The following is a 22,834-nucleotide window of genomic DNA, read 5'->3' as shown; positions in this document are numbered from 1 at the left end:
TTGTATGCAGCATGTGTTAGGAGTGTAATGCTGTATGGTAGTGAGACCTGGGCAGTGAAGGAGGAAGATATTCGCTGGCTCAGACGTACAGAAATGACAATGATTAGGTGGATGTGCAGTGCGTCCCTGCGTCCAAGGCCTGGAGGGGCTGGGTTTACGATGGAAGAGTTGAGAGGTAGGATGGGACTGGAGTGTATTGGTGTTGTGATGAGGAGAGGTAGATTGAGATGGTTTGGACATGTGGAGAGGATGGGGAATGATAATTGGGTGAGGAAGGTGAGAAGTGTTAATATTGGGGGTGGGGTTATGAGGGGTAGACCAAGAAAGACATGGAACAAGGTCATTAAGTGTGACCTCAAGGTTAAGGGACTGAACAGGGAGGCTGCAATGGATTGTGCAGCGTGAAGAGCCGCCATTAGGTGACCAAGGCCGACACATGCAAGCATGTTGGAGCCTTTAAAAACGAAAACGAAGGAGAGGTGGTGGTGATGACGATGCCCTGACTCTGAAGACTGGCAAGTCACAACTTCATCCAGCTAGCACTGTCCGAAACTTGTGTGTATACTGTATTTTAATTCAGAATTAAATTATACAGGACCTATTAATCAAGTTGTCAGAGGTTGTAATCTGTACTTCAGAAACCTGTACTGTGAGACAGCTGCTGAAATGATGTTGCTTCTTATCAGTGGTCTGTGTAGTTATCCTGTATCATGTCGATTACTGTAATGCATTATGGACTGGCCTCCCAAATGATCTAAAGAAGGTCCAGTCTGCGCTGAACTGAGCAGTAGCGTTTATCTTTGGCCTCCCCTCCAAGAACCCCAACCACCCCATTTCCAACCAAGTTGCACTGATTGTAGGTAAAAGTTAGAATTGAATTTAAGTCTTATTACTTTCAAGGTTCTTAAGTTTGGCAAACCAAAGTATCTTGATGAATCGTTAAAATTTAAGTTGGCATGTCCAGGTGAGACACAGGTAAGTGAAGACAATTCCTCGCACCTTGATGCACCTGCAACTGTTCATCAGACGTCTTTTTCTGATCAATCTATCAGCTCCTAAGATATGTAATATCCATCATCCAATCCTACATGGCCCCATGAGGAGCGTAAGAGCCCAGGGCTAGGCAAGGTGGTCCTGACATTTAAGATGAGTGTGACCAGCCTCACTCATCCCTGAGTGGCACTACATGAGCAATAAACCCCAACCACCCCTTGGATATAAACCTTCACTGGCTCTATCCGATTGGAGTACTGTAATTACCCACTAAACCACCAGGCACCAAAATTTGGTTATATGGTTACCACCCAGCATAGTAAATGGTTTCCTGATGTACAGGAAACCACTTGGCTTGTCACTCAGTGTCAAGTCACCCACAAGCAGACGGATGAGGAAAGAATGAAGGAAGGAAAGACAGAAGAGGAAGCATAAAGTCACCCGGAGGCAGAAGGATGAGGAAAGAATGAAGGAAAGAAAAACAGAAGAGTATGGCAGGAAAGAAGGATGGAGGAGAGGAAAGTGCAGACGCCTGAGAGCAGCACTATGTCAAGTGAGTGGATGGTGAGCGCCCCCACCGACCTTGCAATTATTCATGAAGGAATTGACTTCTGCCAAATATTTTAAAGGGAAGCTCAAAGTCTTTCTCTTTTCAAGAAGTTACGATTTGTAGAGATGCTTTGATGGATGATTATAGGGTTTAACTTATTTCACTTTTTTCCTGATTAAGTGTGTACTGTATATAAATGACATCACAATTCTTGCATGTGTAGAAGCATAAATGAGTGTCAAGTGCTGGTGCATTCTCTTAGAAAGAAGTTAAGAACAGGCGCTTTTCAAAACTAAAAGACATTTCATTCGTTCATGAATCATCTAATCCAGTGTTGCCCCATGAGCAACGTAGGAGACCGGGACTAGGCAAGTTGGTCCTGACATTTAAGATGAGAGTGACCAACCTCTCATCCTTGAGTGGCATTACATGAGCAATAAACATTTTTAATTATTATCATTATTATTATTATTATTATTACATTATTATTATTGTTATTATTATTATTATTATTACTGTATTATTATTACAGTATAATCCCAATTATCCGGTTACCAGGCAACCGGAATTATCAGACAAACAGGAAAATTCACGGACTGATAAGTACAGTACTGTATATAAGTGTGTGCCACTTTCATTGGCCACCCCAGCATGGGTTAGTCACGTGAGACTGGGTGAAGTTGGGGGATGTGAGGTGAAGGCATTTCTGCTTAAGGTCGCTTCCTAGTTAATCCCCTTCCCAGCCCTCCTCTCCCCTTTCCCCCTCCTCTTGTTTAGTCACCCTATATACATCTACAAATCACCAGTCAGCATTCCACCGTCAGTCAGTAAACAAGCACTCTCGCTGTTGTGTTCTGTTGTCCTGATTCGTGATTTGTACTCTGAATCCTAAAGTGCAACCTTTTTTTTTTTTAATTTAATGGCCATAACCCTGAAGGGGCATTAGGCCAGCGAGAATCGATACTTATGAATGCCACAAACTAATCTTAACACACTGTTGTTGCCTTGAAACAAAAGCTGTATAAATGCAACAGTCCTGAAAATGATGAACATTGTAAGAATGGTAACAGAACTTAATGTAGGAAATTCAACAAGTTATGATACAAAATCCCAGGGACCCAAGCTCTTTGTGTGTGTGTGTGTGTGTGTGTGTGTGTGTGTGTGTGTGTGTGTGTGTGTGTGTGTGTGTGTGTGTGTGTGTGTGTGTGTGTGTGTGTGTGTGTGTGTGAAAAGCAAGATGAATATTTCCACTGAAAAAATGTATATTCTTCAATGGCTGAAAATGTGTGGTACCAGTGCAGTTTTCTACCTAACCAACCAACTCTAAACACCCACATGTTTTCAGCATCTTACATAACATACCTTGGCAAGTCCATTCTGTTAAATGTAATTAATTTTAATTGTAAAAACATGGATAAATAAACTATAAAAGTAAATCATGAGCATTTATTGGTGAACTGATGATTTGGGAAGAAGTGTTCTGCAGTAGAGTCATCGCAAGTTCATAACTCTACTGTGTATGTGCCCTCACTGACCACTGTCACTCCACCCATCACACGCCATTCATCTGTTTTGCAAATGATACAGTAAATACGTAATGATTACAAGTACAGTAGTTTCATCAAAATAAAAAAAAAAAAAAAAAAAAAAGGTTCATTTCTATTAGCTAGAGTTTATCTTTTCAGCCAATGCAAATGCATTCTAAGATTATGTCATCTTAGAACGCATTTGCATTGTCATCAAATGTGTTTTAAGATGCCATCTTCGAATGCATTTCCATTGGCATCTAATGCATTTTAAAATGATATCATCTTAGAATGCATTTGCACTGGCATTGTCATCAAAAGTGCTCCAAAACTGTCATCTTAGAATGCATCTGCATTGTCATCAAATGCGTTCTAAGATTACGTAATTTTAAATCGTATTTGCATTGGTATCAAATGTTTTAAGATTGTCATCTTAGAACCCATTTGCAGTCATCAATGTGTTCTAAGATGACGTCACCTTAGAATGTATTTGCATTGTCATCGAATGTTTTAAGTTGATGTCATATCATAACACATTTGCATCAGCACTGCCATCAAATGCATTCTAAGATGATGTCAACTTGGAACACATTTTGCACTGGCAGAGAAGAAAAACTAGCTGATAGAAATGAAGCATTTATTTTAGGCTATTTGACAAAATTACTGTGCTTACAATTTCTTTGTATTTACTGTATTATCTGCAAAACAGCTGAGTGGTGAGTGAGGGATGGTTACGGCAGTCATGTGAGGAGTAAATGGTTAGGCTTAGGTCACAGAATGTATAGACAACTGTGAGCAAGGAAGTCATGACAACTGTACTGTAGAACATTTCTTCCCAAATCATCTGTTCACCAATAAATGCTCAAGATTTATTACTTCAGTTAATTTTTCTGTTTAATGAATACAATTCTATAATGAATAATATTTAAAACAGACTTATCGTGTGACCTTTGCATTACCGCAAGACACTGCAAACAAGTGTGTTGCATCAATTGGATGTGTTTTAGGTTATTTCAATGGAAAAATGTTAGTGTGGCCCTGGACACGAGTGGTATTGTATAAACTGCAATGATATAGTCTATGTATGAATATATACAGCAATATCAGAAACCTGGGAAAAATTGGTAACCGGGAAGGTAAATTCCCCAAGCTTCTCGGTAAACTGGGATTGTACTGTATTATTATTATTATTAATCATTCGATGTAGTGCTCCTCTTGGGTGATTGCCCTTTCCTCTCTCCCTTCCTTCTTTCCTTCCTTCCTCATCTGTCTTTCTTTCCTTCATTCTTTCCTCTTCCTTCTGTCTACGGGTGGCTCTACACTGAGTGACAAGCCAAACAGTTTCCTGTACACCAGGAAACCATTTACCACACTGGGTGGAAACTATATAACCAAATTATGATGCGTGGTAGGTAATTAAGATGCTCCAGTCAGACTGAACAAGTGCAGGCTTATATCCATGGGATGGTTGGAGTTTATTGCTCATATAATGCCACTCAGGGATGTGTGAGGCTGGTCCCTCTCATCTTAAATGTCAGGACCAACTTGCCTAGCTCCAGGCTCCTACACTACTCATGGGGCAACACAGGATGAGATGATGATGACGATGATGTTAATGATGATGATGATTACTATTATTAATACTTTAGTAGTGCTGCTGTCGAGTGAATGCCTTTTCCACTCTTCCTTCAATCCTTTCTTCTTGTCTTTCTTTCCTTCATTCTTTCCTCTATGTTCTGTCTATAGGTGACCCTATATTGCGTGACATGCCAAATGGTTTCCTGTACACCAGGAAACCATTTACTACGCTGAATGGTAACCATAAAACCAAATTATGGCCCCTGGTGGTTTAGTGGGTAATGAAGGCACTCCAATTGGACTGAGTCAGTGAAGGTTTATATCCAAGGGATGATTGGGGTTATTGCTCACGTAATGCCAGTCAGGGATGAATGAGGCTGGTCCCTCTCATCTTAGAAGTCAGGACAACTTGCCTAGCCCCGGGCTCCTATGTTCCTCATGGGGCAACACAGAATTAGATGCTGATGCTGATGAAGCTGATTACTACTTTCATTCTTTCCTTTTCATGTTTCTAGATCCATCTCACCCTGTGTAAGTGGGAAAGAGGAGTTATGAAGATAATGAACGTAATTATGTACAGGCAAAACCCGATTTATGATACCCCTAGACGTGATACCTAGAATAGTGACGGGAGTAGAAATACCACCCTTCCCCACCTATCGTAGGCCTATTCCCGGTTTTGAGATGGGTTATGATTTTTAAAAAACCAATTTTGATATAGTTTAGACTTAAATTTTGTGTTTAGGTTGATTTGTAAACTCATTTGAGACTTAGATTAATGTGTTCTGGTCATAGGTGAACACTGTCAGCTGGGGTACAGATTCTTGCCCATCAGACTAGGTACAAAACAGTGTGGTCAACTAGGTGACTCAGCAAGGAATATTACATGTCTGACCACTGAAATGTCATCTAACCTATCATAGAATACATAATCATCATCATCATCATCATCCGGACCTCTTTTCCCACCCTAGGGCAGGGTGAGGAGTAGCAATGTCCAGACAGCCCAAGTTTGCGCAGTCCAATGGGTCGCACTTCCATTTACTTATCATTCAAGCCCCCAGAATCCTGGCTCTATCAGATACGCCAGAAACATTCACCACGTTCTGTAGCTTCACATAAAAGTATCCAACTGAGTCAATCCGGATGCAGCCACATTAAAAAGGGGTGCCAAATCACTGATTATACATCTCTCCTCACAACATTCATCCAACAAGCTCGATCTCTTGTTAGTTCCCTAGCCTCATCGACTTCCAAACCTCTCTTCCTCACACACTCATCCAACATATCTCTCCACCTTTTCCTTGGCCTACCTTGCCTCCTCCCTTCTTCAAATTCACTCAGATATCTATCTATCTATTGCCAGATGCCTCAATCCCGTTTGGGGTGGCCACAAACAAATCGCCTCCACGTCGTCCTGTCCCCCGCCATTTCACTGCCCTGCTCCCAACTCACACCCCTCTCTCTCATATACCTCTCCACCCCATCCCTCCATCTCATCCTCGGCCTCCCCCTCCCTCTTTCCACCTCCACCTCACTCACATACACTCTCTTCGTCAGTCTTTCACCCTCCATCCTCTCCACATGGCCAAACCACCTCAGTGTGTTCCTCATAACACTTCTTATCACATCCACATCCACACCACAATGCTCCTTTATATCCTCATTCGTCCGCCTGTCTCTCCATGTGACTCCACAGGCTCCTCTTAAATAACTCATTTCCACTGCTCTCACTCTTGACTTGTGTCTTGCCAACAACGTCCAAGCTTCACTTCCATACGTTAGAGTTGGTATCACAATACTGTCCTGTAGTAACTTTTACAGCCGCTCTGCTGTCTCTATTCCCATTCATCAGGCTTTCAAAATATTCATTCCATCTGGTCCTTACTTCATCCCCATGGGTTAATAATCTACCACCTACATCCTTCACACCATCACATTTCTTTCCACTTTCACATTTCTGCACCTCTTTCCAGAATAACATCCTATTTTCAGCATAGTTCGCATTCATTTTTTTTCCTACATCATCAGTTATCTTCTCCATTTCCTCTTCACTAGTCTCTTTACGTGCTTCTTGCTCTTAATATGTTAATTTCTTATTTCAACTGAACCCCTATCCTGTAACCACTTTAGCCACTTCTTCCTCTTTTCCTCCACTAGTCTCTTAACCTCCTCTTCCCACCATGCCGTACCTTTCTTCTTTGTTGTTACTCTTGCCACACCACACACTGCTTTAACATTCTTAACTATGCAATCCCTATATGCATTCCAGAGGCTGTCTAGATCCATTTCATTCCAATTCACTGATCCTAACTCCTCCTCTACTTTAGTCCTGTAATCATCTGCCATTTCTTTGATCCTCAGCTTCTCAACTTTCAGTCTTTCTCCCTGACTGCTCCTCTCTCTCCTGATCCATCTCACTCCTCTCAGCTTGATCTTGCATACCAAAATCATATGATCTGAAAGACTTCCACATCAACCTCTCATGGCCCTCGTATCAGCAACCATTCCCATTGTCGACCTCTCTATGAGAACCTAATCAATCAGGCTTCTTTCAACATTATCCCCTTTCCCTCTATATCAAGTATATTTATGTGCATCTTTGTGTTTGAAACACAAGTTACAAATGTACAACCTTCTCTCCTGACACATATCCTTTAGCCGCTTTCCATTATCATTTTCTCCTGGTACTCCATAACAACCCATTATGTTATCCTCAGGACCAGTGCCTACTCTTCCATTCATATCACCCATTTCGATCACTTTATAGCTCCTGGGCATTCTCCCACTACTTCATCCAGCTCATCCCAAAACCTGTCTTTCTCTTTCTCACACTGCCATTTTCACCTTCTCAAACTTGAACTTGACATACATACACCTTGAGCTGACATTTGTAGTCTCTCATTCCACTCTGCCACAACTCATTCATCATCAAAGCAACTCCTTCCTTGCATCTTCCTTGCCTATTCATTCCTAATCTTACACATTTCACACCCTCTCACTCCTCCACTTCACACCCTTTCATCTTCCTTTCACACAATGCCATCATGGCATATCTCGCACTCTTGAACATATTCACCACTTCCACCCTCTTGCTCTCCTCATTCACACCTCTCACATTCCACATGGCCATGTAAGTCTGCCCATTTCAAATAAATATTACAGTACTAATTATGAAAACCTTAGAGTGTAAATATTTCATGCACTGATGAAAACTGTGATATCGATAAATCATGTGTTATCTGTTCAAGGAAAAATGATTTGAAAATACAAAGGAATTTCTAAATAAATGTTGGAAAATAAGAGAGAAGAAAATACAGGAGTGAGCAACCAGAACTGTAGCTAAAACAACATAAAGAGAGGCCATTGAAAAAGCTATCTCGATCTCATCATCCATCAATAAATCATGTGTTTACATTAGGGTTGTTGAAGGGAAAACACATTGAAAATAAAAAGGAATTTCTAAATAAACGTTGTAAAATACGAGGGAAGAAAATAAAGGAGCTCAGCATCCAGAACAGTAACAAAAGGGACATAAAGAGGGGCCGTTGAAAAAGGCAATCCTGATCGCATCATCGATCTCATTCCCCGTCAGAACATCAGTGATGCTCTGTTAAAACAGTTCGCACCTTGGACGATTCTGTGGCATTAATACAATATTTTTATGCATAACAGACGTTTCTTTAATTGTCCCAGGACCTTCTGATGGTGGGGTTGTACACAATGCTGCTGCTTCTTCTCTACCGAGTTTGAATATGAGGCAGAGATCACATTCTCCAGTGACCTTATCTGGGTACAAGCGAGACGTGCACTGGTTTGAGGCTTACATTAGCTTCTTTTACAGCTGTTAGGCCATTTTACAGCTGTTAGGCAATTTAGATTGGCTTTAAACTTTTTTTTTTTTTTGGACTCATTTGGGTGGGTTAGGAATTGGTTGGGTGGGGACCCAAGGCTCAAAAACGCATCCCTATATTTTACATGTTAAATCAATCCCAAGATATGATACCCCACCTATCAATGGGTTTTTACTCAACCAATTGCATCATTAAACTGGGGTATGCCTGTATATCAGAGCATGACATTGAAGAACGTGAACTAATATTGCTCACCTCCATAGACAATACCAAACTGCCCCGAGCCCAGCACCTCATCAGGGAATATCTGGTAGATCTGCGAGATGTCATTGCAGACTACCTCCTCCTTATCCATGCCCTGCTGCTGCGGGTGTGGGTATTGCTGCTGCTGTGGAGGGTGAAGCTGTTGTGTCTGTTGTTGTTGTTGCTGTTGGTGGCTTGGGGTTGCACTGCTCTGGGGTGTCACAGGCATCAAGGCTTTCCGGATCTCATTCTCCCAAACCTAACCAAAACATAGCCAAGAATGGGGGATATCATTAACAAGAAAGACAAGGCACAATAAAATATCTGGCTGAACAAGCTAAATCCTACTCTTCCAAATCATACCATCACAGAGGATGCTATGTTCAGGATCTCACCACCTCACATGCACCTGGGAAGATTAGAATGATGATGACTGACAATAAATAATAAGAGCTGTTCAAACACCTTGATTTCCATCTAACAAAACCTCATATCCCAGAAAACATTAATCATATTAAACATAACAATAATGGCACCTCCCAGTACATGATATTTTGCTTTAACCCTATCAGCCATCTACAAAAAGGGTTTATAAACCAGAATTATATGTGCCATGTATTTTTATCAGTAACTAGTCTTCATAAAAGATTGGCTGACATCAACGTCTATAACCTAAGCACTATCTCACCTTAGCCAGGTAGAGGCCAACACCTGTTTCCGGAGCACTGATGGTGGGTGTGCCTCCTTTGTTGCCCACTGGTTCCTCCCCAACATAATAGTCCACATTGGCTGTTCTTAGCTCAAAGCAGTGCATCACACCCCGTGGCACATCTGATTCCATGGGTACATATGTATGAGAATTGTTGTGTCTTTTTGGCCAGGTTTATTAAATGATCTGCACATAAAGTTAATTCAGGTAATGTACATTATTGGTGTTGTGGTTCCAGACTCATCTGAAGGTGCCCTTATCTTCCACTCCACCATCCTCTTTTGGGGGAACAGGGGAGGAGTTCAGGGCTGTTTGTGTAACTGGGCAGTTGAACCATCCAGTTATATCACTGTCAGTATGTAAAGGCATCCCTCTCCAGCACCAACATAAGGAATAATGTCACAAGTTTGGTTCTATAGGATATTTTGAATTTTACTGAACAGTCTGCTCAACTACAACATGGATAATTGGTTGACATCAGGAGTAGTGCTAATGGAACTCTACATTTTGAGAAAAAAAAGAGGCAATGGGGAACTGACACCCTACCCAGAGTCACCCCTAATAAGTCTCAAAGCCTGTTCTAATCATATTAAACTGGCCTTCCTTGTACCAAAAATGACAAGCACAATTAGGACCACACTATGCCACAGCTAACCTGAAGGGTGGAGCTAGACCACAACATTGCCCATATCACATTATCATCTAGACCAAATAACCACCCCATAACAGTGACACCATCACCCAGGCCATCACCTCTCACCATCACCCAGACCACACCACCACCCAATTTATCACAAGGTGTATGCCAACCTACCAGCGGGTTGTGGGGTTTTTGCAGTCTCAATGTTGAGGATCTCTGAAAGCTGCACCTCCTTGAAATACTTGGTACTGTTCTCATTCTGGTAAAGTGTGATGGTTTTGGTATCCAGTCGCCAGAAATGCCTCTTGCGCTGTAGTACAAAATAAAAGAAGGATTTCTTAATATAGTGAAGTACCTTAGTTTTATCTACATAATAGGTTATTAACCCATTCTCTCTAATGATGCATTTTTCATGCTTTTCTTTTAACATCAGATTATATTATTTAGCTTACAGAGACAAATCAGATTGTGAAGGGGTATAGGTAAACTGCTCCTACTGTCACCACAAATGGTCTTTCCAAAGTTTAATGAAATCATGAATATAGCAAAAGTAAATTTTCAAATATGCCATCAAATTTAATTAAAATACTTTGAGATATGTTTTTAGAAATCACTGATACTAAAAAATAAAAAAAAAATAAAAAAAAAGATGTACATAATCTACAAAAAAAAAAAATAAATAAATAAAAAATATAACAAACTAACTGTAGAGAAAATTAAGCAGTTAAATACAAAAGCTTTTTAAACCCATGTTTGACTCAAATATTAATTTATCAACTTAAGTTTATTATATACATACCGTACCCTAGTTTGTTCTATCGTGGTACTGTACAATTACAACTGTAAACAAGCATACATGCTATCATCATCATCATCATCATCATCATCATCATCATTCGGACCTCCTTTCCAACCCTAGGGCTGGGTGAGGAATAGCAACGTCCAGACAGCCTAAGTCTGTCCAATTCAATGAGCCACGCTTCCATTCACTCATCATTCAAGCCCCCAGAATCCTGGCTCTATCTGATCTGCCAAAAAAATTCACCACATTCTGTAGCTTCACATAAACATATGTGATGAAATCAATCTGAATACTGGCAAGTTAAAAAGGGGTGCCAAATCTCTGATCATGCACTTCTCACAACATTCATCCAACCAGTTCGATCTCTTGTCAGACCCCTAGCCTCACCAACTTCCATATCTCTCTTCCTCACACACTCATCCGCCATATCCGTCCACCTTCTCCTTGGCCTACCTCACTTCCTCCCTCCTTCAGATTCACTTAGATATACCTTTTTCACCACTCTATTGTTATCCATTGTCTTCACATGACCATACCATCTCAGTACACTCTCTTCAGTTCTGGTGTCCACCGACTTCCTCACTCCACATCTTTTATGAATCACATTATTTCGTATTCTATCCACTCTCTGCACTCCACATACATTCCTTAGCAGTCCCATCTCCACTACACTCACTCCTGACTTTTCATTTTCATGCCACATCATAGTCTTACATCCACATGTCAAACCTGGCACTAACACTCTTTCACGTAAGCCTCGCACAGCTGCAACACTCAAGCCTCTATTTCTTATCAGGCCTTCATAGCAGCAGCTACTTTCCACTTCTTTTGCACATTTTCCTCTCTTTTCTATCAATGTGCCCAAGTATTTGAACTCTCTCACCAATTCCAGTCTCTCTCCATTCACTGAAACATCACACTGGGAGTCACCTTCTCTCTCGATTACCATCACACTACTCTTTTCTGCGTTTACTCTCAAGGCATGCCACAGACATCAGCAAAACTCTGTACTAGTCTACCAAGTTCTTGTCTGGTATTTGCAAGTTGCACTGCATCATTGGCATACAACAAATTTGAGATATTCCATCCATCACCATTCATTACCAATGCCATCCCCCTCTTCATTACTCGTGTTTTTGCTTCTTTCATCACCTCATCCATATACACATTAAACAACCATGGGGACATCACACAACCTTGTTGCATGCCCATGCTGATCATGAACCATTCACTTAGATGCCCATTTATCCTTACACATGCCTCGCTACCATCATAAAAACTCTTGCCAGAACCTAGCAGCTTCCCATCTACATCATACATGTGCAAAACCTTCCACAATCCTTCTCTGTCCACTTTATCATATGCTTTTCCCAGATCCATGAATGCCATAAACACCTGATGGTCCTTCTCACAAGCCTTCTCCACTATCTGTTTCACTGCAAATATTTGATCCACACATCCTCTGCCACTCCTGAAGGCACCCTGTTCATCACTCACTAGGACTTCTGATATCTCTCTTACTTTCTCTATTATATTTCTTCCATATACCTTCCCTACAGCACTCAATAAACCCAGGAGCAGTACTACACTGAGTGAGTGGCTAGTGAGGGCCCCCACATACACATTACTGCAGATAATTTAGTAGCAGATCCCTTAAGCCTGCAAACAGTTTTATTCTGTTATCTGTCATATTGGTATTACATCTCTCAGAATAATGTTCATCAATGCAAAAATACACAATCATGCCCTGAAAGTGCACACAATTTACTGAAAAACCATGGAACAGGTTTCTCTGTGTTTAAGGTGGACCAATGAGCACCTTGTCTTCAGCCTTTTTTTTTTCTTTCTTTCTTTTTTTTTTTTACCCTAGCTGAGTCCCCTTAACTTTCACAAAATGCCAGAAAGTGGCCACAGAGAGGGATAACTTTTCCTTAAAGATGTCCCCTCTGAATGAATGCACATAAATATCTTTTGTACCCCTTGATAAAGTGAAGTCTGAGGTGATCAAAATGAGAAGACAGCTGAATCAATACATTCTATGTGCTTTTTGAAGATATTATTAAGTAGAGGTACTCTAAGGAAACTGATACAATTTTTCCCTATGGGATGATTCAAATTACAACTTGACAATGTTCAGTATGATGAAAGATATGGATCCTTTGGCAGCCTTAATAACATCTCAGACAAATGCCTGTTGTGTTCCAGGGTAAGTCAAAGAAATATCTACTATAAAAGTTTCAAATACCTTACCATGCTATCCTTGTTGGTGAAGTGTACCATCCAGCCCTCTTTGAGCACTTTGGACGGTCGTTTTGTGTGCTTGACTGACTGCACAATTCTCATCAACGGGATGTTATTGCTGGCAGATGGGCTGTGGACACAAAACAGGTAAGTGAAGTGCATTTGCATACAACTGGGAAGCTTGGCAGAGGATATAATACTTCAGAAGAGGACTGGAATATTTGTTTTACTGCAGAATGAAGAAAAGATACATGGTTCAAAGCTTGTACAGTACAATTTATTTCCTCCACAGATAATTTAAAGAGAGCCTGATGGACTGAAGGTCACAGAAGACAGACTGACCACTCTAACGTTCAATTACGCATCTACCAAAATGACACCGTGCTTCCTTTAACTCTCTGATTACTTATCATGAGTATAGTCGAACTTGCTAGTGGGTCCTCACTCGATTTTAGTCCACAGCTTGGGAAAACTTTTTGGACCACGCTACATAACTCGACAGTCATCAAGGTGGTTTGAAACAGGCGCTTATGCTCATTGGACTTTCTGATGGCCTCTGACATCTCTGCCAATGTAAACATGTGGCAAGCCCCTGCCATGGCCCCATGCTGCAGCCGCGTGAGACACTACCCCTATTAAACCTCGGGATCCACCTTTACAGGTGAGTAATGTACATAATACTATTACTGAAGAACAGTGAACAACTATAGAACAATGTGATGTATGAAATAATGCTATATTTTGTCGTACAGCAAGAGAAATATGCATATGTTTATGATGCGAGCAATCAGCTGATCACCTCTGTAGCATACTTGGAGGTAATCTTATACTAAAATCAGGTTGAAGCAACTCAGTAATAAGTGTAGGACAGCAAATAACTTTTAATGGGATACACAAAGATATTTGCACATAAGAAGGGTGCTAAATGAAAACATAAAAAAACTTGTATCAAAATACATGTCTGCCTGAAGTCTCAGCTGTTGTCACCCACTGTTGCTACACAAGAAGGCTACACCCTTTCCACCTCAAAATCCACCTTTACTGGTAAATTATGAGACATGTAACTTTTAGAGCAGGAGTCCTACAGTAATAAATGTGCAACTGAATGCATTTCTCTATTTACACCAATATTTTTACTATGTTTCCAGGTGTCAAAAACACAACAATTGTAAACTTAGGATTTCTGTGGAACTTCATAACTAACATTTGTACTTCTGGAAAACTCTGAATACCATTTAAACTGTTTCTGTAAAAAGAAAAAAAATATATTTACAAAAAAATGAACATTTTCAGTAAGAAATATTAAATATATTTACAGCTTCCAAGCATTTTCAGTGGTAGATACTGAAACTTCAAAGTCAACTTAGGAAATACCAAGAAAATATGAAACAGGTACTTAAATTTTTTGGTGGAAAAAGGGTCACTTTCAGGAATCAACTGGAAATTGCATGCAGAAGTCAAAGGGTTAAGAAATTCTCATACTGGAGTTCATCATAGTACAGTTGATACCTGTTATGGTTTGGATATTTAACCTAAAGTCAAAACTTGCTAATTCCATCACAGCAACTGCGGGAAACTACAGAGACTAAAAGACAGGTTAGTTGTGTAATAAGACACCTAACAGTACTGAAGTCTCAACTTGGACCTAGGCTCTGCGTACTTGTGATGGAATTTCCTGCCTACTGTATGTATTCCCAATCAAAAATCACAAGAACACAGTTCATATCCTGAATACAAGATCCATTAAATCTTTTTTTTTTTATGCTGCCCTAATCTCCACCACAAAGAAATAAAAATGAACAACTTCTCAGTACCACAGGAAGCCTCATAAACATCCCTCCTCCTTCTCCTCCTCCAGTCAAAGGTACACTTTGCAGAATCATATACACAAATAAACAGTCACCACAATCATCCAAAACCTTCTGTCAGACAGCATCCTTTTGAATCCCAACTAGACATTTAACTAGCAGATTCTGCCTTGCAAAATTGTATCATTTACCACAATTTTCTTTCTTTTATCCAACCTTACTCTTTCCTACTTAGCTCTACTCAATCTGAGTTAGTTCTGCCTTGCCCCGCCCTTCTCTATCCAGCACCTGTTGGGCCGAGGTCTGAGTGGTGTGTCATCATCTGGAGCATCCTGGTCGAGAAGAGGGGGAGTTGGGGAGTCATCATTGTCAATATCATCATCCCATGACCCATCAGATCCGGCATCACCATCATCTGGTAGGCAAGACAGAATTGTCAAAAGTATACAATGACTTCAGAAGACAATAAACGGCTGAAGAGACAACACAGTTTCCTCAAAATACAGAACTGCCTCACAGCATTGAAACCATTTGGCTATATTGTACAGCAACTGCATGAAGAGGTTCATAAAAGTGCAGAGGCAGTAAGTCAGGAAAAAATAAAAAAAGGCTATCACATTATGAAAAAGCCTGAGAAGTTTTATTCTTCAGATCAAACTAACAAAAGATTATTTTATTCAGTTTATTAGAGACCCCTCAAGCTGTAGAGATTAGAATAGTCCAGTCGATCTCCTCACAACTCTTTCCTATATCTGCTTGTGGCAGTCAGTGGCTGCAGTGCTACTTACCTTTTCATGCCAAACACAACTAATTACATATGAAATGGATATACATATACTTTATATATATATATATATATATATATATATATATACAGTATATAGATAGATAGATAGATGCAGATAGAGATAGACAGATAGATATATAGATAGATACTGTATATATTCCGCCCCCCCACATAATCAAATGTTATGACAAGAAAGTCTTATCAACATGAATTCTAGACAAGATTAATCAGCAATGAGGCCATGGTTTCTCTAGTACTATCGTCCATGAGTTTCCCAGATATATATATATATATATATATATATATATATATATAAAAACTTTTTCAAATCAAGAACTACCGCTGAAGATAATTTCACTACGAGCATTTGCACTATGAAGCATGTCATTGTGAGAGTTTTTCTCCAATAAATCAATATCATATTATAAATTCCTTCTACTAAATTTCCTTTCGCTTTAAATTATTTCATATGTTTGTCTTTTGAGTATCAGTAAGTTACCTTTTCTGGGTGCTTCTCCTGTGCAGTCCTTAGGTACACGTTCAGAACATTTTTTGTGGGCGTTAAATTTGCAGTCCTTACACTGGACACCTTGCCTGAAGAGACCTGAGGGGAAAGTACTGTATATCAAACAAGTGCAGTTCTGAAGTGCTTAGTCATATCATATTCAATTACAAAAGTTTGTAATTAATCCCAGCCTAAAAACTGCTTGCATCAGGTACTTGAAACAAATTATGCATACTATTTCCTATATAGTGTTATTAAACAGCTGACTCATGATCACAATACCTGTGTAATATATTCTTAATTATTAGCATTAGAACTTCCACACAAAAAGTTATTTTATATTTACAGTCTTTCAAAGGCCAAAAGCCCATTCTTCACACACAGAGGGCGAATCTGGAGATACCCCGAGAAAGAGGCTTTCCCTCATCTTACAATACAACCCAGACATTTCAAATCATTAAAGGGAGGAATCTTCTCAGAGAGCTGAGACAAGGGTACATTACTTTTCACGTCCTGCTAAAATGCCTCTCCAGTACGGTCAGCCTTCCACCAGATATGTCAGTGTCTTGTCCCCTCATTCAAACTGAGCACTGTATAATGCACTTCCTCAGTGGAATGCTCTGGGAACCCCACTCTTGTATAGTAACTTAGTTATTACAACACTTTTTGCCTGTAGGACCTCATTTTGTGAACTGTGCAGAAGAGGGAGCATAACTACAATACCTTCACGACCTGAGACAAGAAGCAGTGCACCTCTACTAGTCTGGGATGATTCTTCTCATCATAATATGAAGTGCCCGGACAGTGTACAAGATCTGTCCAAAAAGAAACTGAACAATTTAATTAGCACACCAACTAGTCAGTATAGCTTGATTGCAATAAGAGCACTGTGTAGCAGCAACTTTGGGTTTCAGTCTGATATTAGCCGCATCATGCCACGTCAATTAGTCATAAGGGTAGAAGCGCTTGAGTGAACGTGTTTGGTGAACGTGGTGAATTTTCTTCTATCTCTTATAATTTATTGTCTGAAATCAGTGACCTATCACAATGGATTTCAACTTTTGGGGAGAGGATGGGAGATGGGAAAAAAAAAAAAAAGTCTGCATGGGCCTAATCAGGTGAGCATGGTGGCTAGTGGATAATAGTCATCTCATACATTGTCTAAAAGTCACACACACGGAGCGACACATAATGCAATATCCAGGTTTTGTCTGTCCATGCCTGAGGCCTCTTCTTTTACACTGCCTCCCAGAAACGCTTGAGGATGTCCAAGTAAAACTCTTTATCGACTGTTTGACCAAGTAGAACGAACTAATGATAAACGATGTCATTCCAATAAAACAAGATCAACATCACCTTCACATCTGAGTGACTCTGACATGCTTTTGGGGGGCTGCAGTGACAATGTTTCAACCCACTTCGATGACTGCCTTTTTGTTTCAAAACTTCTGTCTTATACCCATGTTTCATCACCTATTATGACATTTTTCAGAAAGTAAAGTTTTTCCCAATTTGAAACAGAATTTTATGCAAACACAATGCTCTTCGAGATTCTTTATGTTTCAACTTGCAAAACATCGCAAAGTGCAGTGGACACACATCCACTCATGTGCTTGTACCTTGATGACAAAGTGGCATGGCATGATCTGGTAGTGTTAGAGTAATGCTCAAAGTCGTCGCTACACAGTGCTTCTGATGCTATCAGGCTAGGCCAGCTAGTTTGTGCGCTATTTAAAAAGTTTGGCTTCTTTCTTGACAGACATGAGCTCAAAAGACAGATGAAAGCCTCTTCCTCAAGGTACTTGCAAGGAGGAACATCAGAGTGAAAAATGTATATGTGACTAAAAAGCCTATACCATCAACAGACTCACCTCTTAATAACTTCTTACAGTAGTGGCAAATCGTTGGAGTGGTGTAGCTGTGCAGGGCAAATGAATGGGGCACCTGGCCAAGAAAGACACAACATTATTATCCTTAACTTCACACTGTAGTGCTTAATATACCTTTCTCTTTATAAGGATGTTCATACAACTTCACAAGTAATTTGTGAGTTAAATTTCTTTAGCCTAATATTCAATAAACCGTGTAAACATCATCTGAATTTAAACAACAATAATATATTTTTAAGGACTTTTAACCCATCAACTATGGACAAAATAGCATTCATATTACATATATAAACAAAAAGCAGCTGAAGAGTACAGTAATACAGATAAACTGCCAAGACAGTATTTTTAAATTCCAAAATAGTTTCTCCAATCAAAATAGTGCATGGTTTAGTCCATAATCCATTGGTATTTATGAAATGGTCTTACGGGTGATATGTGGTGTGAAACATCAGTGGATACAGGTTGGGATCATATTTCCATATATTTATTATCATTTATGTTTTAACAATAAAGTATTATAAATTATTCTGTTGTTTCATACAAATAAACCACTAAATAAGTTTCAATCACCTTTTAAAAATACGGTATGAATGATTATGATGCAGCTACAGTACAGTGGGGTCTCCCAATATGTGAGAATATGGTCAATGAAATGTGCTGCAAACTGGAAATTTAGCACATTAGAAACTACGGTACTGAATTAATGGAGATAAATGTATATGACTAACACATCACCCTATCTTTGTCACTTACAGTACTTCCCCATTACTGACTATCATTTTAACCCGTGGATTGTGCAATTACCATTTTTTATCCCACCCCATGGTGTGCAAAAAATGAAGAAAAAAGCTTTTTTTTTTTAGTTTTTATTATGGTAGTGCTGCCTACTTCTTCCTTAGCCTTTATCATTCTTTTTCTGTGCTTGCCCTCCTCTCTTCCTATTTCTCCCATCTTTCCTGTCACTACTTAATGCTTTTCTTTCTGTTACAGGTGGCTTTACATTGAGTGACAAGCCAAATGGTTTCCTGTAAGCCAAGAAACCATTTACAACGCTGGGTGGTAACCATATAACCAAACCATACGTGCTCCCTACATGTCAAGTGGGTTGGTGGAGGGTTAGTGTCCCTCCCTGTAAAACAAATAACTCAGTCAAATGGCCACCCCGTATGGGATTATGGCGTCTGGCAATAGATAGATAGACAGATTATAAACTTGAAGATAAACAGCCAGAGCATCATCTGGTGAAAAAAAAAAATAGTCTCTCTCTCTCCATCTTTGCATAAGGCCATGCATAAGTTTACATGGGGGTGTAGTGTAAAAATGGGAAAAAAAAAAATTTGTTTATTATAAACTTGAAGATACATCCAAGGCATCATCTGGTGAAAAGAAAAAAATCTCTCTCTCTCTCTCTCCGTCTTTGTGTAGCGCCATGCATAAGTTTGCATTGGGGTCAAGTAGTTAACGGTGATGCACGGCCAGCATAGCCTGAGCTGTGGCTTGCAATGTGATGCTACCCAGCCTGAGCTGTGGCTCGCAATCCACGGGTTAAGAAAGGCTTTTACTCAAAGATGACAGAACTGTGAATGTACAGTGCTAAGCAGTGCTCTATTTGTATGACTGCAGGATTAGCAACCTTATTGTGCCTGTTCACTTGCTGACCTCTGTAAGTCTTTGTAGTTCATAAAATCTGCTCTTTGTTCTTGATAATGTTACTCGCTGTCGATTCACCCAAACCACGTTCATGTCAAATGTTTGAGTTCCTTTTTCCTTGCTTATTCAGCTCTACAGTCTTCATTTTCAGCTCCAAAGCGAACCTCTTATTCTTGGAATGAAGCGGTGAGGCCATGATGTAACAGCTGAACAAGAGAAGGTCTTGCACAGTGCTAAAAACACCACAGTATGCGGGTGCAGCACAGGTAAACACAGACTGAGAGTCTTGAGACTTGACTTGAGAGACACTATGAGGGAGGGAAAGGACAGAAAACCAATCAGCCATCTGGTGGTGGCTTTGGATACTACCATTTTGAGCGGGAACACTGGTTTTCCCTTGCTTTCAGACGATGGATTGGCATTTCAGAATCATATTTTGCACATTAATTTTTTTTTCTGAGTTGAGCTTGCACAGGTATACTAGGTGTTTCACATAATGAGAGACACCATTGTATTATTGCTTATACAGTACTGAATGAATGCACACATTTAACTGTCATGTTACTAAGAGCAAGATAAAGTTTCTGTATGTAAGATTCTAATTTCAGCACAGAATGAGGACTGTGCATTACTGCAATTCATACTACATTAACCACTGAGTAATTCTTGCATACTCTGAATTACATCAAAGATTACCAATATATTGCTTAGGATAATGACTGGTCTTCTGCCATCAAAATGAAGTGAACTCATTACCATAATCATCCTCCTAACCTATGTTTTCATGTTTACATGGTGCTCACATCCCTTTGGATCTCTCAGTACCTTCTTGTATTTTTGTCAGATATCAGTCTCAGATTTTTAGAAGTTTATTACTATCAAATTAAAAACATAAATACAGTACGGATAAATGGCACAATGACACACTTAGCTATGGCTTAAAATACTAAAATACACCAACCATTGAGACAGTCAGTGGTTTACAATGCAAATACATACAGCCATCATATATTTCTCACTTCAACTATTAGAACATAAATGTAACCCACAAAAAGCATGTGTTGACTTCAATATTTTGAAACTGGTGAGGGATGGGGAGGGACAGCTGTGTGATCTGGCAACAAGCCTCATCTGCTTATATTATGTAGGAGGAAAGGTACACACACATCTAATGACACCAACTTGAGTTTGACAACTCTAGGTAGGAACAGAAGAAAGAAAACTGCAAACAGGTTAACACAAACGGTAACTGAAAAAAATAAAAATAAAAGAATATAGTTTTGTGAAGGATTTTTTTTTTTTTTTTAAATCCCTACAAATGATTAGCAGCCCAGCTAAAGATCCACTGATCCACTGCATGGATCTAAGATATCTTTGAGGAAATTTACTAGAGAAGGCTGGAAGCTCCTGATACAATCATCTTCCTCTATCCTGTTTTAAAGGAGATATTAGGATATTAGGCTGCTTGCAAAACATGCTGGATGGTGGAGTCATCATCACACTATGCCAATAAAAAGGGGGGGTTAACATTTTTACTTATAATTCTAATCCTTTTAGTATGATGTCACCCTTTAAAATTATCTGACAGTAAATGAAAAATAACAGTCAAACCTATACTGTATTAGCCTTTTCAAGATGTGGTCTAATATATTTTTAGACAGATGAATTACTCCATCATAGCATTTCATGAAAAAAAGAAAAAAAATCTTCATTCATCTCTCAAGGATAAAATCCATGCATATGGCAAGACCATCAATTTGACTAGAGCATTCTAACCACTAGACTACCTGGCATTAGCCAGACATAGGTGAGACAAAATGTCCTTGGGATAGAGGAGTCACAGGAAACTGCATAGCCCCATCAGTTCAAGGGTCCTTCATGATCTGTGTATCTTTCACATTAGCCTTGATTAAAATAATAAATGAGATATTCTCGGTTTGAAAAAGTATGCATGAACAGCCCTGTAGTGGTCAGTTGCACATGTATGACATGGGCACAGTTTTACTTGGCATGTTCATGTGGTGTTTTATGGGTCTTAAAGGGTAAAGGATCTTTAGTACCAAGGAACACTACCTTCTGTCACTGGAAAAGTGACCTGCCCCCACCCAGTGCTTCATGCATTGATACAGGTATGAAAGGCTTTGGAGAATAGGGTGAAAATTTGTGGAACTGTGTAAGTTGTTTTATTTTTGGTTAATCTGAATAGGCCTTAAAAGGAATCTTAACTGGGTGCAAACATGAATGGACATGCTACTGCACCCTCTGAAATGTCCACCCTTGAATGGGACTGAACCTAGGTCAGGAGGAATGTTCAATGCACGTGACTACTAAAGGCATCAACTGAAGGGGTAATCACCTCTTATTTCATATGTATGCTATATGGGTAGTATTCTTTCCTCTGTATCCTCAAAGACAGGGAAAAAATAAATGCTGAGATTCAGTTAGAGTTATTCATTCATTCATTCATTGCCAGACGCCATGTATCCCAAACGGGGTGGCCAAGGGCTTAGAGTTGATTGTTTTACAGGAAGGGGCACTAATCCTCCACCAACCCCACCTGACACGTAATTACATATAAAACTACAGTGCACTCGCATAACTCAAGCACTACTAACTCACGAATTATCTAACTCATGGTGTCCTTATCTAAGTCACCATTATCACCAAACTCACAAAAAATCCTCTAACTCACATTTTTCCACTAGAAAATGACTTATTTTCGTGACGTTTATCTCACAGTATTGTAGCCGCAACTCGTGACTGAAGGCCAATCATATTTAAGTACACAGTCCTTGTGATTGTGCAGCCAATCAAAACAATGCTTTCTCCACCCACGCCACCTACGCCTAGTGGCCAGTACTGCTACTAGGCATACCAAGCAGGATTTTTAGTCTACACGTGTACACCTACCTGTGAGCTTCTTCCCTGTCTTTTTGTGTTTTCCTGCTTTTTTTTGTGCTTCATCATGGCTGAAAACAATCAAGCAAAGAGCTCTTCATCCAGGAAAGGACTGAAGCAGAAGCCACCACTGAGCTACAACCAGAAAATAGAGCTAATTT

General features: G+C 39.7%; 1 protein-coding gene across 1 annotated transcript in view; it reads right to left on the bottom strand.

The window, feature by feature from the left end:
- PKD (serine/threonine-protein kinase D3) overlaps positions 1-22,834 on the bottom strand; it is a 174,008-nt gene that overhangs the window by 12,017 nt on the left and 139,157 nt on the right. The window contains exons 7-14 of the mRNA XM_080279477.1: positions 18,108-18,180; positions 16,231-16,335; positions 15,233-15,359; positions 13,146-13,266; positions 10,268-10,403; positions 9,433-9,575; positions 8,940-9,003; positions 8,757-8,876 (exon numbers count right to left, since the gene is read on the bottom strand). Of these exons, the coding sequence (XP_080135603.1) occupies positions 8,757-8,876; positions 8,940-9,003; positions 9,433-9,575; positions 10,268-10,403; positions 13,146-13,266; positions 15,233-15,359; positions 16,231-16,335; positions 18,108-18,180 (889 nt within the window). The remainder of the gene's footprint in view (positions 1-8,756; positions 8,877-8,939; positions 9,004-9,432; positions 9,576-10,267; positions 10,404-13,145; positions 13,267-15,232; positions 15,360-16,230; positions 16,336-18,107; positions 18,181-22,834) is intronic.

Source organism: Coenobita brevimanus, chromosome 78 (genome assembly GCF_032717465.1).
Source record: "Coenobita brevimanus isolate Jiangsu-jjx chromosome 78, ASM3271746v2, whole genome shotgun sequence".
NCBI lineage: Eukaryota > Metazoa > Arthropoda > Malacostraca > Decapoda > Coenobitidae > Coenobita > Coenobita brevimanus.
Note: the sequence above shows the minus strand (reverse complement) of the source record. Positions and strands in the feature narration are given on the sequence as shown.